At 35.1% G+C, this 18,623-nt stretch overlaps 1 protein-coding gene across 1 annotated transcript in view; it reads right to left on the bottom strand.

Annotated features, from left to right (window-relative positions):
- LOC140332061 (uncharacterized) overlaps positions 1–13,424 on the bottom strand; it is a 102,290-nt gene extending 88,866 nt beyond the window's left edge. Inside the window, exon 1 of the mRNA XM_072413358.1 lies at positions 13,213–13,424. Coding sequence (XP_072269459.1) covers positions 13,213–13,411 — 199 coding nt within the window. The 5' untranslated portion in view covers positions 13,412–13,424. The remainder of the gene's footprint in view (positions 1–13,212) is intronic.
- Positions 13,425–18,623: the final 5,199 nt, after the last annotated feature.

Raw genomic sequence — 18,623 nt, 5'->3', positions numbered from 1 at the left:
TGGACTGGCACATTTTAGCTGTCAGTCTTTGTTCTATCATTGTAGTAAGTACAAGGACTGAAAATCTGCTTTACCTTGAGGTCTCAATAAAGAAAAATAAATGAGTTTCATTTTTTTCTACTTTATCTGTCAACAACTACTAGGTTGGTATGAATCTTGGCAGTATGTAATCAAAGTCTTATGTACTGCAATAAAAGAGCTATTCTACTACATTCAATGTAATTGTTTTCCTCTAGCACAAGGCACTCTGATGCTATATGTTTACTAGCCCATATGTTAGTAGGCAAAAACAATAGAGTATTTTATATCATTTTTGATTTGTTGTCCGCAGGATGAATACAATTAGAAATGGTGCATAATAAATGTGATATGGTTTAACCCCAATTTCGCAGTATCTTGAACAGTAATTCACAATAAATATTTATCATGTAGCAATGGAGGCACAAATATGAGGCACTGATGTGCTATACTACTTAGTTCTCATCTTGGGGGATCTAGTTTACCTTATGTATGTTAAGTATAAATGCAACCTTACTCATTAATGCACTAAAAGGTTATAATATGGTTAGTTCAAAACGTTACAAAATTAAATTATATGGGAAAATAAAACTTGTGTAAATCTCAGTGAAGCAAACATATATTTCCAAGAAGAGGTAAGAATGTCAACCTGATAGTATGCTTAAATTATGCAGATATGGCTTATGGCAACAAAAACATTCCACCAATTGGTCCTTTAGAAAAAGTTCTATGTACAATTTAAGGAGAAGGTTGTGAACCACAACAACATTTTAGCACAAATTTGCTGACCCAAAGTTATCTCCTATAAACACTTTAATTGAAACAGTAATTTTCAATGTAACAGTAATTTCATGAATAATAAAACAATCAGAAGACCTGGATTCTCAGCTTTGGCCCTTTGGTGCTTACAGAATGGGCTTTTTAATGTTGTCCTTACTAAAAATTTGATAAAGGTGAGAAGATAATGTCATACGATTGCTGTCTAAATATGAATTTTAAAGACATGGATACTATTTTTTCTGAAATTCTAATATTGCATTTAGAGTTAAAAAAGTTATATTGTTTAGCAAATGGTATAGAATATTAAATTCCTTGAAAAATAGAACAATGTCTGCAGCATATAGTTCACCAGGTCAGATAAAATGGGCTTATATTTTTTGGCCAATATACCACTGTTAGGAGTGCCCATTGGATTTTATTACTCTCCATGGCTGTTCAAACCATTCCGGATTCCATTCATTCCAGTACTATTATGACATTGAGATAATAATAACCTGTTAAAAGATTCTTCTGCAACAGGGGAGACCAACTTTATTTCAACTGTGGGGGAATAAAACATGGCTTCTAGACCTTGTTGTCTGTGAATACATTAAATAAACAACCAAAATAAATAGATGCATGATGTTCTCTGTTTAATTGGATGTTTATGTAGGGCACTTGTTCATGTGTCGTGCAGTGCATAGTCAATAGAAAGGATCGTGAAAGATCCTTTCCAACGACTATAACTGGAAGTGTGTACACAGCTTTAGAGACAGCAAGAATTCAATCTGTATGAAATCTTTACACACTACATAGAACAATATAAGTGTGTAATCTTAAGGGCAGTATCTTGGCAGTATATGTGTATGCCTGAACAAGGACACATTCAACCCACTAAGAGGAAAGGTTTTAGTTCCAATCTAGACTGGTCAATAAAAATGGTGAACTTGACTTTTGCACAAGTCTTTTAGTAGACAAAATAAAAAAAATGGGAAACCAACCATTATAAACATTCACAAACGGGGACTAGATCACAGAGGTGTTGATTGGTCATTGTAACATTGGAAGCTGTACTTTTCCTACATTTGATGGCAATCCTTTTAGGTGTCCATCTATACCTACCAGTGCACCTCTAATTCCCACCACCTACCCTAAATAAACTTAATACCCATCAAACAACCCCCCTGAGCCCCTTCATTTTTGTACTGTTTTTCAAATGTATTCATTTTTCATGGTTGTTTTTCAATATTAGCACTAAATATTTGCCTGTCCGGTAGGTCTCTCACCTTAACTTAACTATACAAGACTGCCTAGAAAAAAAATCTTCCCGAAAACTCCACTGGATGCTTTTAAACAGACCAGTTGTGATCAGTGTTGCTAGAATTTTCTACAGTTTTAGTTTTAGTTTGGTTTTAGAGCTGCTCAGCTGAACTAGTCCAAAAAGTCTCAATTCTGGATGCCCTAAATCTGAACACCATTGAAGTCATTGTTGTTTGTTCTGGTCTTTGAAGAGTAAATATTAAAGAGGAACTCAAAAAAAAACACACCTTTATATCTTGCAGATCCCTCAATGACGCTGGTCCTTCCAACGTTCTGGTTGCAAATTGTCCTGGAATTCCTCGGCACCCTAACGCGGAGGAAGCGCCGGGAGCCACCATCTTCTGTCTTCTCTTCCGTCTTCTTCTTGTCTTTTTGCTACGTCACCCAATCACGCACTGCCCCGGCGATCAAGACTTAAAGGGGCAGTGCTGCACCCCTCCCCTTTTTTTTTTTTTAAAAAAAGAGTGTTGTTTTTATGAAAAGTAAAAATGTTGTGTTTAGGTTCACTTTAAGTAAATGACATGTAAAGACCACCAAACCTCTGAAAACAAACAGGATAAGAATGTACAACAGGGGGGAGGAGGTCATTTTTAAGCAGCATGGAGGAAATAAATTACAGGGCACTTTCAAACTATGTAAGCTATATAATTGGCAATCATTTTATTATAATTTATCTTTTTAGTTGTTTGTTTTAATTGTGTGTGTGTGTGTGTGTGTGTTTATTTAAAACCAGACATGTCATTGTGCCCTATACAGGGACCAGTAAATTTAACTTTATTAGGCACATCTTGTGCTTTGAGGTGCATTTAGAATTTGTACTTTTCTGTCAGATTCATTGTATACTTACCAATTTTATTATTATATTCATATTTTACAGAATATATTGTAAAATACAAGAAGCAGCATATCACAAAATAGCTAAACTTTTTAGGTAACACATATATGTTATAGTGATCATTGTGTGAGCCACTTCACAAAACTTCAAATCTTTACTATTCCTGATTGCACTTTATTGTAGCTATTAAGTCTGACTTGAGGAATGCAGCTGCTGAAAATGTCAGGCAAGGCCACTATCTGTCAGGTGAGCTTCATCACATTTTAGTGCATTGTTTCAGGTGAGAATTATTGAACGTTGAGGATTATAGGCACTGCAATTCTACAGCACAGGCCCTGCAGCCTTAAGGATAATGTTTAGTATGAGTGATAATACCCTATGAGCTTAAGGAGCCAAAAATGTGGCCTTAAACAATTAATTCCAACGATTACATTATTTCTAGCTTCTAATATTTCATACCTAGGGAAAGAAATGCTATAAAGGATTAAAAGTGAAGTAATCTATGTTAGAGCCTTTAGGGGTTTACACGTACAGTACGGTATGATTATTTGAAGCCAATTGCACGCTGCCAAAGGTAATTTGTTAATAGCTTAGAATTAAAAGTTGAGCTCTAATCATTCATATTCTGCTTTGAAAACACATGAACATATTTAAATTTAATAGGTCCATGTGGAATTTTCATTTAGCTAAATTGCACTGTAAATATGTTAAGAGTTCTGTCAAACAAGTATAATTGTTGTCTCAGTGTTGCTTATAATTAAAATTTAAACACAATGCTTGAAAGGTGTTATTTTGTTATACATGGAAATAAACAAATTATAATTGTTATGCTGGTAAATAAGACAATTTTGGCAAAAAAGGAATGAAGATCTGTTTGATTTCCATAAAAACAGGGATGAAATAAAGCTCCTGCATGAATAAACAATTACTTACGCATACATTATATTTATAAGAAGTGGAATGTAGATCATAATTACAAAATTACATTTATTGACTTCTGGTATTGTTAGTGCATTAGCTGGGTCAGGTTGTTTGGTCATGCAAGTCTTGCATGCGCTATAATATAATGTAATTCCAACTAACTAAAAAAGATCTTTTCATATCAGAAATGGAGTGCTATGAGTGTGCACATACTTTGAACTGCTTTGAAAACCTTCTCTTCAGGGGAATAAAAGCCGCCCGGATGAAAGTTAACATCTTGGTCTACAGATCTCTCCTATGCACGAAGGTCCCTAGAGGTCAACAGTGCCCCACGGTCTTGTTTTTCCTTGAACCTGTCAAAGTATTAGGCAATGACCAACTTATATCTAATAAAAATTTTGAGATATCACTCAAAATCCTACCACTGGATCTAACTAATAATTGAGTAGATTATTAGTAGATTGTTGAGTAGTGTATTATTTTTTGTAGATTTGTTTAACTTTATTTATAGAAATATTATCCCTATAACTAGCAAATACAGTTTAGCATTAGACAAAGGAGAAACTAAGTCTATAGTACGGATTTGAAATGTGGCCATCCAATATGTCACTTTAAGGAGTTAAGCACTTTAAGGGGAAACATTTCTTGTTCGTGTAGTAGGCAAACCCTGTAAAGTCTCTAAACAAATCAAATGCCTTTAACCTCCTGAGCGTTACACTGAGGTCTAGATTTCTGTACCAAAAGTGATCCACTGTTTTTCATGAAATTTTTTTTTAAATTGTAGACCTGTAACTTACAGAAATATGTCCGAACAAGGGTTCTAGTAGATAATATGAATATAAAAAATGTTTGAAACACACAATCATGTAAAAAAAAAAATTACTTTTAATAAAATTAAAGGAAAAACACAAAAATCAGCAATGTAAACAAATCATAAATACTGAAAAAGCAGTAACTCTGTATATTGTAAAGTACTATATTATTCTAAAACACCTCCCTAGTGTGGCAATTTTTAAAACTTTGATTCTGTATTTATTGGAGTTTGTTTTGAATTATTTTGTATTTGATTGGATACGGGAGTTTGTATCCAATCCAATACAAAATAAGAATTTGAATTTCCAAGTTATTTACTCTTATTTTTTTTTTTTTTATTTTCTTGTATTGGATTGGATGCTGGAGTTTGTATCCAATCCAATACAAAATGACAGTTTGAATTTACCAGTTATATACTTTGTAATTATTTGAATTATTTTGTATTGGATTGGATACGCAAGTTTGTATCCAATCCAATACAGAATATAAATTTGAATTTCCAAGTTATTTACTTTTATTTTTTTTTTTATTTTTTGTATTGGATTGGATACGCAAGTTTGTATCCAATCCAATACAAAATGACAGTTTGAATTTACCAATTATATACTTTGTATTTATTTGAATCATTTTGTATTGGATTCAATACAGGAGTTTGTATTGAATCCAATACAAAATGAATGAATGAGTTTCAGTTTGAATTTCCCGCACACGCGCCGACGTCATCACGCACGCAGGGAGGAGCCGTCCGGTTTTTTTTTTTCTCCGCCGGACGGCTTCTCCCTGCAGAGATCATCCGGCGCTGGAGCGAGGACGACGTGGGACGATGAGCGGGTCCAGGTAAGATACCGGCAGGCATCTTGTGTTCCGCCGGCCGGCATCTTGTGTTCCACCAGCCGGCATCTTGTGATCCGCTGGCCGGGCGGATCACAGGATGCCGGCGGGCGGAACACAAGATGCCGGCCGGCGGAACACAAGATGCCGGCCGGCTTCTTACCGGTCCCGCTGTCACCCGACGAAGGCACCCGACGCTGGAGAGATCGGCGGACGATGATCGATGGAGGACGACGCTGGATGAGCACAGGGGGACCAGGTAAGTATGGATGTACAAAATCTCGGGCTTAACCATCCTTGCAGTTTTTTTTTGCCCGAGCGAAGGTCGGGCTTAACTGCAAGGTGGTTAAGGGAAGAGGTTTTATACTTACCTCTCAATCATTCCAGTGCTGCAACCTCCATAGGTGTCACCATTCAACTGTCATGGGTGTTAGATGCTTGTGTCACCTTCCAAGTACCATACTTTCTTCCTCTAACTGCAGGAAGGAACCACAGGATGTACTGAAGGCAAAGCTGTGTGATCCATCAAATCTGGAATGGATCTGGTCCAGGATTAAAAACATTTGCTAACAAATAGCAAATGACTTTTAAGACAGTCATTCCCGGTTTGCTAGATTACCCAGCTTCACCGTGAAAAGTGTATCCTCGCCAGCTTTGGAGAGCTTTAATAAATCAGGACCGATGAAGGAGGTAGGAGACACAGGCCATTGGACAGGTAAATATACTACCTAATTTTTTGCATAGCACTGATGGTTTCATTTTTTGAGATCAAATAAGATAGTTAGAAATCCTAAATAACCCCACATCCTAGCTGTTCAGTTTGTAACAGGCTGAAACTCACTTTTCCCATGTTACAAAGTCTGCTATCATGCTACAATAGTCTAAAAAAAATAAACAAAATATTAAAATCAGGGACAAACAGTGCTGCAGACCTAGTCTCTCATTTTTCAGGATCAGGTCCCACTCTGTGTATCCGGAAAACTTTCAGTAGCTCGCTGGTTCACAGATATATATTCAGCATTGTTATAATTCATAATGGTGGTAATAAGTGTGACTACAATGCTTTTTTTCATTAATATTTTTGATGGAATTATGCCCAAATCTAGAAAGAGTAGCCTGTAATCTTATTGACTGTGGTCTATTGTGGTCTATTGTCTTCTAAGTGTAACAAGTTAGCAAATATGGGTAAATGTAGGATGAAAAACGTAAAGAAGGCAGTGTGTCTATATAAGTAGGCAAACGTGTTAATATGTGCAAGCAACCCTAATAGAGGAATATTAAAAAAACCTTGAATATTTCCAGTCTGGATTCCTGTCATATTGTACAGTGTTGGGTTGTACATATCATGGGTATGTCAAGAGCATCACAGATTACTAGAGAGATTCTGCACCAAATCTGAGTGCATGCAAGGCTTTGTACAAACCTTCAATATGACAACAGTTTGATAGCATTTATCTGTCTCTGAATAAGTACTGACACACTGAGGATCACCAAGTCTGTGGTTTACATGTGTATTACAATAGGGTACTATAGGATAACTAAAGAAATGTGCTACATATCTGCTTTTGGTGGAGTATCTATTATGAAATGCCAATGGTTTATCACATGTAACGACAGATCAGATTTAATTTCAGAATCATTAACTAAGCCATGCTGATGAATTCCTGTTCTTTATGAGGAACTGTCCTCAGATATTTAGGGCAGGTTCATACCATGTAATGGGGTCAAGTGTTCTTATGCAGCTCCTTGAACATTTGATCCTACTGAATGTGTTGGGGGGTAGTATTTGAGGGGTGGGTGGGTTTGGCATTTGGTCCAGAAGTAGGTGTTAAAAAGAAAGCACATAGATTTATGTGTAATGGTAGTATGTTTTAAATGTACTGGTAACTACTTGGTGTCATTATTAAGATTAATAGGCATCCTGAAATTAAAACAAACAGCACAAATTACAATTTGGTAATACTATAGGGGTAGAATTAAAAAAAAGAAAATTTAACATTTTATCGGTATTTTAGTCAACTTGTGAACATTTTGTTAAATACCAAAGGTAAATATGTGTTTACAATTTGCTGTATGCATACCCCTCTTTATTCATCATTATAGAATTCTACATACTGCTGTTTTATTAACATCATGATGAACTTTCAAAATACTTCAAGTTAATAACATGACTTAATTTGTATGTGTCTTTTATTTTTCAATTACTCTAGGTCATAGCTTTCTACCTTTCTTCCATAAATTATTAATCAAATGCATATAAAATTTCAATTGGAAGCTCATCCCAGTAATATTTATATCGCTTTTATGGCTCCAGATGCCCAATGCTTTAAAAGTTGAAGCAGATTTATCAGTCACTGTCATTTTCCTTCTAAAGGATAAAATACTTTTTATTGTAACTAATTCAAATTATTTGTTCAAACCATAGATCTGATGTCACTGTAATTTAAATTATATATATATTGTATTTATGTTGTACGGAAGAGATCAACTCTTTCATCTTTAGGAATTTGATTTACTTCAACACAAGGATCTTCAGTCATCGGGGTAAAGCTTTGTTTACAGTAACCTAGAATTATATCACTAATTGGGCCTAATTTATTAAAGTTCTCCAAGAGAAGATACACTTTCATCAGTGAACCAGGGTGATCCAGCAAACCTGAAATGGACCTTGTCCACAATTGAAAACATTTGCCAACAAGTACCAAGTGACTTTTAATAAATCCATTCCAGGTTTGCTGAATCGCCCTAGGTTACCTGGTGAAAGTGTATGCTCTCCAGCCTTAGAGATCTTTAATAAATCAGGCCCATTGAGTCCATTTACCACTCCAGACCTTGGAATCTGTAGGTATTATTTTGTGAGAAAAAATGTACTTTCAATAGGCAAAGTTTGGAGGTATATGAGTTTTGGCAGCAACCAACCATTTTATTGTGACTGACTCTTTCAACCCATTTATATGTAACCATATTTCACATTGTAATGTATTCTTTTATCATTGTAAAAAAGAAAATATAATTGTGTTTGAAAATTTTTATAGAGTCTCTGAGTACGTTATTACCCATGTATGTAGAGATCAAGGGGATAAAGGTAAAATGAAATGTAATTTGATAAAGCTAATCCAAGGGAACACAATCATTTATCGTTGTACTGGGTCTCCCAACCCATCTCAAGGGTAAAGTGCTGATTTTAGCATTAGGAGTTATAGACAAGGGAATAAACTTATTCCTCACTCCTCAGCAGACAGTGCCCACCATCTTCACTCCCAATGCTTTAGGAAGTGGTGAACCTACATTATATGAGATGACATCGGAGGTATGGTAAGATGGTTGGCCAGGGAAGCTTCTGAAACATCTGCAGAGGACCAGGCTTGGAAAGTAAAAGTGGCCTTTAGCAGGAAAGAATAAGGAAAATGTATCCACCTATTTATCCTCCCCTAGGAAAATAGAGGAACTTAACCCTTTCAGGGGGTGTGGGACCTAATGCAAGGATAACAGTTCAACCCAGATTGCAATCCTTGAAGCTAACAAAAATTTACTAATGTTCCTTGTCCATACTAAGTCCCCCGCCTTCTCTAAAGACCCTCTCCCACCCAGGGGAAAAAATAAAAAAAAGTTTTTGTATGTTGTATGTAAATAAATTATTTACTAAATATGGTATTCCGATGATGATTCCTTGTTTCGGAAAAAAATTTAAGACTGGTAAGAACAATGTGGAATAAGCAGTGCTGGATTGTGAAATCAAAAACTGTTAAACCAAGTACACAATGAATATGGATTTCCAAATACAAAGAAAACAATAAAATAAGAATGGACAAATTGTCATGATATATGCCCACACTTTGAATGTTTTTTTTTAACAAACTGTCTAGAAATCATGCAGTTTGCTGTATCCTATATTATGCTGAGATGTCCCTTCTTTGCTCCCTTCACTTTGTAACAGGGCCATGCTTTCTTGCTAAACCTTGATACCTTCCAGGTGCAAACTTTTGTAAATAAACAGAAAAGAGCAGATTGTGCAGAATGGAACAAAGCAAATCTCTAATCTATTTCTTCTATGTCTGTTGGTTGTTGCTGGAAGATGCTATTGGGCAAGCTCCATCATCTGGGACAGAGGTAACAACCCAAGCAATCACCATATTAGTAGTTGTGCAAGCTGCCTTTATAGTCTTAAGTCTTTGACCTTGGCCCTAGAAGGATGGTATGTTGATTCGTCTTTCTTTCTGGGTAAATCTTAAAGGTTGTATGTTGGAGATGTTTCCTCTATGGCAGGGGTGCCAAACTCATTTCCAATTAACATACACTGAAAACAGTGGGCCAAAATTGAAAACTTAGACAAAGTCGCGGGCCAACCTTGAAATGTATTGAAAAAATTGAGGAAATTTTTCCTTCTCATTAGATATAAACACTTTTCATATGGAAACAAAGAGGTTTTGCTTCACATTAATCTGGAAAATTTATAATAGAGAAAGAGGCATAAAAAATTGTTTTAAGAAAAAATATTTTGCCTTTCTCTATTTGTAGCCTTCTGAGTTAAATTTCAATGGTAACCTTTTTGCACAGGCTAAAGTAGCAAGCCTGTGCAGTAGGGTAGTAAGGAAAAGTACAGCTGGGGGGGAGTGCTGGAAATGCCAGACGTGGCCAATGCGGAGCTAAATCTTATGAGTGGCCCGCCGCTAAAACTCCCTCTTCATTGAAATAGCGCCGCTACTAAAATTCCCAGCAATATTTGCTTCTATAAACTAGTCCAATGCGGGGCCACGCAAAGGCAGAGAGCTATTTCAATACAGTGGCGGGCCAGCTGCAGTTCATATTTAGGATTTTCTGTTGGGGGCCAAAAAAAGGACATTGGGGGCCAGATTTGGGCCCCGCACCAGAGTTTGACTACCCCGGCCTTTGGCTTGCTTGTTTTTCAAAGCTCTTGCCTAAGAAGCCTATAATTATAACAACACTACAACTTTAATTGCTAAGAAAATAATATCCTCAGTGGTAACCAGCCAGCATAGTTTGTTAGAACAGAGACAAAAGCAAAATGTACAGAAGACTGGAGTTTGTGTTTAGCAGCATGTTTCAGGTATCCTGTGTTACCTCTCTCTTATACCTATCTCAATGCAGTCTGCCTCACAAATTTATCATCAACCCATCTTATTATCCCAGTACATGTACATACAAAAAGGGGTTACATGTAGCCTTATGAATATATACAGTACATGTAGGGCATTTCTGCTTTTTTATCCTATGGACATTAGCAAAGACCACCATGGGTGACAAGTGTCACCCTTAACATTAAAATACCCATAAAAACAAAGAGCTTTTTAAATCAATTTACATATTGTCAAAATATTGCTGTTAGGGATTTAGTGATAATTCAGTGGGACTTCTACCATGCAATCAAAAGAAGTATGTTTAAATGACAATACCATGGAACTTTAATGTCACTTTGCTTAAATAGAGCTCTATTATCAAAAAATAAGGAATTAATAAAAAAAAAAAACTTTTCTAGTTACCAAATACTGGGTGGATGTTTTTAAAACTTGGGAAACAAATTACACAGAAAAATATATTTTTATAACTGACAGAGAACAAAAAATCACTATAATTATATAATAAATAGTTTCATGATTTAAATGTTAGTATGATTTAAAATAAATAGAATGATTTTGCATTGAAATACAATAATATAAAATCACATTCAGAATTTTTGTGGCTTTATAATAAGTAACAAACTATCAACATCCCGTGTTTCTTTTTCATTGGGAACAGAATTAGCACAGGGAAGTTTTGTTTTGCAGAAAGCCCAATGTGTATCGCCTATTATGACAGTGTTGTGGCAAAGGTGAACATGTAAACCACATAAACACACTCAGTATCAAATGTTCTTGAGGGAAAAGTTCTTGGACATTTGCCAAAATGCATGATTACTTCCAAGGAGTACATAAAGAACACTTCATCAAATCTAGCACTGTACAAGAAGCACTGAAAGCAAATCCTGCTACAGAGGTCACCACTTAAATAGTGTGTCAAGGATCTTGCAAGTGGATTTTTGGAAGGAGGGAAATTAGGAGCCTATAAAACCTAATGGTTCCCTTGCCTTCTGTCTCAGTGAGGCATACATGCATATGTGTAATACTGAGCTAATTTATTTTCTTTGCTATATTCTGTTAACGCTTCAGACACTTGAGGGTCGTAATATCACTAATACTAAGCTTAAGAATCTGCATCAGCAGAGGGTAGTTTGTAATTATTTCAACAATAAAAAATATGTTTCATTATACAGCATACGAATTGAGATGGAGAATTTCAGTTTTCACAATATAGATGGATTATTGAATCTTTTCTATATATGTCCTCATGTTGGTCCTCGCATAGTTTACAATGGACCTAACTTGCAAAGGCACCTTGACATGATATATGATTTGCACACATATGTATGTTAATTAGAAATGCTTTTAATAAAATGTTAGAAACAGGCTTTAATAAGGTCACCTTCATTGGCTCCCAGAGAAAAGTACTGGGAAAATATGTGGCTGTTCTTCACACATGCATCTCCAATTCTAGCATGAACTTTGGATTTTTTTACTATTTTCCTTTCTGTCTTGTTTGTTTTATTTTTACTTTTATTATAATTATAATTATTATTCTTACATATATTTTGACTATAACATCAGGAATAGGTTAAATTATTTTTTTCTTTCATTTCTGTATTGAAGATATATATATTATATATACACATAAAAGTGCCAGAGAGCAATAGTCACAGATATAGCACGCCTATCCCATTTTTTAGTTAAACATTGGTTGGAAAGCCACAGTGATACTGTGTAGATCTAAATTTCAATGTAATATTTGTTTGGGATTTGTTCCTTCACCGAAATTTACTAGGCAAAGAATATCTGAATTTCCCAAGCGGCTTGAATAGGAAATTCTAGGATATGTCTTATGCAGATGTTACCATTACCAGTCATAGCCAGTGCAGGACACAACTTTTAGAATCTACCTACTAAACACAACAGGGAATTAGTATAAATCCACATTTCTGTGCCAATATATTGTCTGTAATTGATGGATACATTTTTCGTGACTGTCTAGTAATTTCAGTTTTTATATTGAATCAACCTTGATAATATATCACAATAAGACACAATCTCCAGAAATATTGTAAACGTATTTTCAAAAATGCATTAACCCAAAAGATTCATCAGCATAATTATTCTTAATTTAGCTAGGTTGTTTTTGACTTATTTTTTTTAACCCTAAGGCATTTAATATATCACATAATAGATTTTAATTCTCTTATCACTAAATCATGCCTTCCCTTTTTTATTTTTCTTTCTGTAATACTTTGCATGTAACATTCTTTACCATTACTTTAGCTGTTTATGTTAAATTTGCATGAATGCCTCCACACAGAATTATTATAACCACAAGATATAAAGTTTACGTTTGTTGCATCTTTTTATCATGCAGTGATTTACATAAGACCCTCTGTATAATGAACGGAAAGTAGTTGGTGATTTTAACAGTAACCTTCTGTTTATGGTTACCAGAAATGTTATATAGTAAAGGAATGACTCAGTTTAGTCCATTGTTTCTAATCCTGACTGTTACTTGCTATAACTTGCATAAATGGAATGTATAAATTCGGCCTCGGAGAACACAGGTTATTTTAGAAAGGCAGTTGCTGTCATTCATTGTGAGTATAATTAAGAGTGAAGTCTCACCTCTTGGTTCAGCATGGGCTTGTTGCGTGAGTTTTTTTTGGTGAGTTACAAGGGTGCTATCCAACTTGTCACATCTAATATTTTTTTCCCCTGAAGATTGATAATTTGAAATATCTGTGCTGATGATGTTAAAAAGTGGATTTTCAATGCCTTCTGCTTTTGCCCTGTCTTCTTTGACTGCACAAAACAAAGAGGTCATGGGAGCATATCATTGCAAAAAGCATTTAAATGACAAGAAAAAAAAAAGCATTCCTTCGAATACTTCCATTGCTGAAAGATTCCAGTGTATCGTCCTCAAATGTCGCCAAAACAGAATTAGGTTAAAATTAACTCTCCCCCAAAAAAAGAGAATAAATGATTAAAATAATTACAAATTGCACCATGACAAGCAAGAGCAAAATTTCGCCCACAGCCATTTGTCTGTAATTAGTTAATTAATCCTTACACAAATTATGAGCAATAACTCATCAAGCAAGGCTCACCCATCAGAAATTCAGCCGACTTGGATTTATTCTGCTTAGTTTGCTTCAGAGCCTTCTGCTGGAACTTCTGGAGGGAAATTGTTAAATGAATAAATTAGCTAAAGAACGAAGATCATCATTTATGATCCACAACTAACACAGAATTTTAAATATGGGATGGCATTGAAATGTCATTTAATTTACATCTCTGCTAAAGGGGTCAAACACTAATTGAACAACAGGAGTGGAAGGATTAAATAAAAAATGATAAGTAAAGTTAAAAGAAATGCCATGTGAAGGTCAAACTAAATACTTATGTTTACTAATGCAAATAACGCTCTATGAAGATATTCACTTTTATTTACATTTACTCGTACGTGTCTATAGAGCCTTGGTTATGACAAAAAAACGATCATTTACTATGTATCATTTTATTGATAAACTTTGGACCCATTTAACTTTTTTTTTTCTTACAATGCTTTAAAAAGAAGCGTGGCATTGCTGTCTTTGTAATTTGCCCAGTTACATTTTTATTTAGCCACACATTATTTGCTGTTTTTCCCAACTCTATTCACCAGTCACTATCATCCACAAAAATGTTCATGTATTTCACAATGTTTTGTGTATTAAAACTTTATGGGTATGTGCAGTACAGTTGCACAGATCATGGGGTACATTGCAGTATGCATTCAATGGTAGTTCAAAGACAGTTTTGAATGTGTTAAGTCTCGGAAGATGCCTAAAAGATATGGGATCTGTCTCATAAACTCCCAGAATATATCCATAACAAAGCATATAAATTATAATATGTGTATTATTATCAGAGAAAATCAGAGACCATCAAAAGAACCAAACATGAATAATGCGGTTTATTTGCAGATGGTGTTAAAAATTCTGATAACTGATCGCTATGGGATAATGAATACTGGGGTACATCATAATCAGGAAAAGTTTAGTTTGACAGTGGATAAAAGTTATTTTTTCTTTTCATGTTGATCAATCATACCAAATGATGATGATGAAATAAGTATGCATATAAAATTATTGATAATAAGTTTAGTATTTATATTGAATTGCAGCCTAAATTGGTATATGTTTTACAAATAAGAAGTTTATAAATGAGTAAATGTAGCATTCCCCAAACATTTTCCGGAGGAATTATATATATAAAACGTATATAAAACGTGTTCACCAGAGTGAATCACTTTAACAATTGTTAGTAGTCACATTTTCTACTTATAAATGTGTCCCTTAGTGTTCCAAAACTTCTGCATTAGATAGCCAACTAAACATTTAAAAAAAGCCAAGAGTCTAGATTACAAATGGTACTGAGGTACTGGGTATTTTCCCTCTAATAATGACATTGCTTGCAATGTTTGCACAGTGTCTGGAAAAATATGTTATTTCAGTTGATATGATTAAATGTCATATTGACATTAATAGACTAGAAAATAAGAAACCAGTATCAGTTATTAGCAAATGAATATTTAGAGCAATTAACACATTTCTGTTCTTCTGTTACTAATGCTTTCTTTTAATAAAAAACAATATTTTAGCTTGAAAGAATAACTTCAAAATGTGTATTTTATTCTTGAGGTTGATGGTTAAACAAATAACATCTTGGCTTCATACAGTCAGCTAATAAAAGGCAATGATTAACCTAAAATGTATGTAAACTCTAATAATGAACTTATTGTATTTACTATCTATAGATCTGGTAATTATTAAAAGTGTTTTGTTTTATCTATTTCATGTTTATGTAAAATTCCTTTCCACACTTTATGCAAAATACCTGTTGATCATGTCAGAAATTAGGAGCTGTCCTGTGTCATGTGAACTCTACCTGTTGCATTTTAAGGGAATGTTCGGACTGGCAGTGAGGTTGTGGTGCGCTTATGCCAATGAACTGCTTCCTTAAGGGGCATAATCTCCATTGAGAATTAATAGGACTGAATCACTAACTGCTGCCTTCTGTCAAACGTGCAGACGGTGGTTCTTTAAGAATAAGCACTATGGTGTGACCAAGGCTACGTAAGGTATACCGGAAGAAGGAGAGAGGAATGTTAATTAGGACTGACTAGCTTTAGAATTTTTTTAGGGGTTAAATATTAATCTTTTTTTTACATAGTATGCAGATTGAAAGATGCAGTGTTTATAAACACTGTGCCGTTAGTTGAACAGCCAGGGACTACTGCCAAGTTTAAGAAGGGACAGAAGCAGGAGCCTTCTGCACACTTGCTTATACTTCAATTATTTTTCTGCAGACCAGGTCTTACCTATGCTTCTCGCCTAACAACAAATTCACCTAACTACTAGGTAACAGGAACAGAACCTGGTTGTTAAGAGAGGAACATCTGTACCTGAAAATGCCATCAGGATTTTATATTTAGGCCACTAGATGGTGTTGTGTCTTTATGCATAGTGTTTAACAAACTTGCTGTCTGAAACAGAATCTGTAACACTTTACATGAGAACACAGCACTATCTACTGGTGGCCAACAATATTGCAAAAAGATCATTTAACAGAAAGTGACCCACTATAAAAATTTAAAAAAAATAAAATAGTTTCACCTGTAAAAGTGAAAACAAAGGGTAAAAATACTGAACCCATGTCTTTTCATTTAAATAAATGTTTTAAAAAATATTCAATGGATATTGTTATTCACATCATCAGCTTTTAGGTTGAATTCTGTTTCAAATATTAGCATGGACACATTTTATGCCCTAGGCTCATACTTAAGTTAATGTAGTTTTTCAGTTTTTTTATTTAAAGTAAGAGTAGTTACCTTGATTTGTATTCAGTTGGGGGTATGTTTGAGTTTAGACAGTAATCTAAAAATCAGTTCATGAATTACAATTATGACAGTATGGCATGGATCACAATGTGAAAGCCAAAAATTATTTTCTAGAAAAGCTCACATTGATATTATGTCTTCAACTATCATTGAATGCACTGTGTTTTCCAATTAATGACTAATATACCTTGTATACGTTTATCAATAAAAAAAAAAAACCTCGTAGTCTACTGGAAATCAGCAAAGGAATGCAATATTTTAAACAATTTTAGGTTCAAGTCATACTTGACCAACATTTGTGGAACATTTTATGCTTACAATAATTATTAATTTCCTTTTTAGTATAATTAGCATAGAGGAACTGCTAGGGGAATAAATATAACCCTGTCCTCCATAGGTGCAATTACGGACATGTTTGAAAATGTAAACATATATTCATATTTGGCATTGCTAACTCCATTATACTATATTTGCAAATGTCCATCAGATAGGGAGCGATTTAGAGACAAAACAAAGACAATTTTCATTCTAGGTTTGGTGGATCACCCAGGTTCACTGATGAAAGTGTATCTTCTCCAGCCCTGGAGAGGTTAAATGAAGCGGGCCCAATATGTTTTTTTTTCTTTGAGGGGTAAATTACAAGGGATTGCCCTGCCTAAGGAGCTAAAATGCCTAAAAAAATTTCCCATCACTTGCTAAAAGTAAGAAGAAAATCTATGGCAGGGATCAGCAAAGTTTTATTGCCACTAGGCCATTTATGGGGTGGGCGGGAGCACACTAGGCCGGACCTGCCCTAATGGCTCCGTCCACCACCAGGGATTGCCCCCTGATGTGAAATCCCTCTCCTCCATATGCATTGCGGAGGAGAGGGATTTACCTTCAGTGAGCTTACCCTCTTTACCTGGGCGGCAGAAGTATCAATGCAGGCCGCGGTAAATAGGTAAGCCACAGGAAGGGGGCGGCACCGGAGCTCCTGCAGCTCCTGCTCTGGTAATTCCTAACGCCCCCTGGCTGATCCGTCGCCAACCCCGGCTCCGGAGCCTCGGGTCCCTGGCCGGCATTAGGCCGGATCGGCCAGGGGGTGTTAGGCCGGAACAAACTACCAGCTAGGCCGTGTCTGGCCTAAAGGCTTGAGTTTGCCAACCCCTGATCTATAGTGAAGGGTCTTAAAAAAAGTACTAATATCTGTTCTTCTCATGTGCTATATATGCTGTTTAATATGTTCTAACTGAGACAAGGTTTTGTATTTTACAAAGATAAAAGCTGGAACAGATTCTTGTATGTAATACTAAATAAGCTTACACTACTGGAGTGTTAAAAATCTAAAAGCTCTCTAAAGTTGTGTCCCTATATAAAAGATTTCCCTCATTCCTATCATAGTAATAGCAGGGCAGAGAAACGGGAAGCTACTGGAATTAAAAAGTCATAGGAACGCTCTTCATGGGACTACAACTAAAGCATATAATGTGTACAATTAAGAAAAGGTAGGACCTTGGTCAGGAATTCATTGCTGTCTGTACCAGCCACCCAGTGACTGACTACTTTCCTCCAACTGTGGTGCAAAAAATATTGCTTCAGATACGTTAAATTTGGTCCTAAGTTATTGGTATGTTGTCCAAGACTCTGCTTTTTAATACATGCATCTTCCTAAACTTGTCTCAGTGATATACAAGCTAGTTTACCAGAAGGAGTAATTTTGAAACACTAAAACATAAGTTATAGAAATGCTAGTAGAATAGGTGTAAATATTTAATTTTCTGATGTTGAATATAACCTCATTATTGCTCTGACTAAAAATTACACTACTCACCACCAGGATGACCCACTTTCACAGATGATAATGGTTTAATCATATATTTCTGTATTTAATTTTTAACTGTAATTTTTCACCTCTTTTGAATTAGGTAATTTAACACACCTTTATTACCAATTCAATAACTTAGCTAGGGCTATTGCAAGAGGAATGGAAGTGGGGAAAAATACAGAACCTTAATTCACAAATAAAATGTTTAAAATTTGCGGATATTTCTCTTCTGTAGACTATTTTGTACTCACTTTTGTATGTTTACCTTTTATATCTAACTCATTACACACCATATACACTTCAGGTGCCACAAGAGTAGTGCAATGTATTATGAATATCCCAATAATCAAT

Source organism: Pyxicephalus adspersus, chromosome 5 (assembly GCF_032062135.1).
Source record: "Pyxicephalus adspersus chromosome 5, UCB_Pads_2.0, whole genome shotgun sequence".
Taxonomy (NCBI): Eukaryota; Metazoa; Chordata; class Amphibia; order Anura; family Pyxicephalidae; genus Pyxicephalus; species Pyxicephalus adspersus.
Note: the sequence above shows the minus strand (reverse complement) of the source record. Positions and strands in the feature narration are given on the sequence as shown.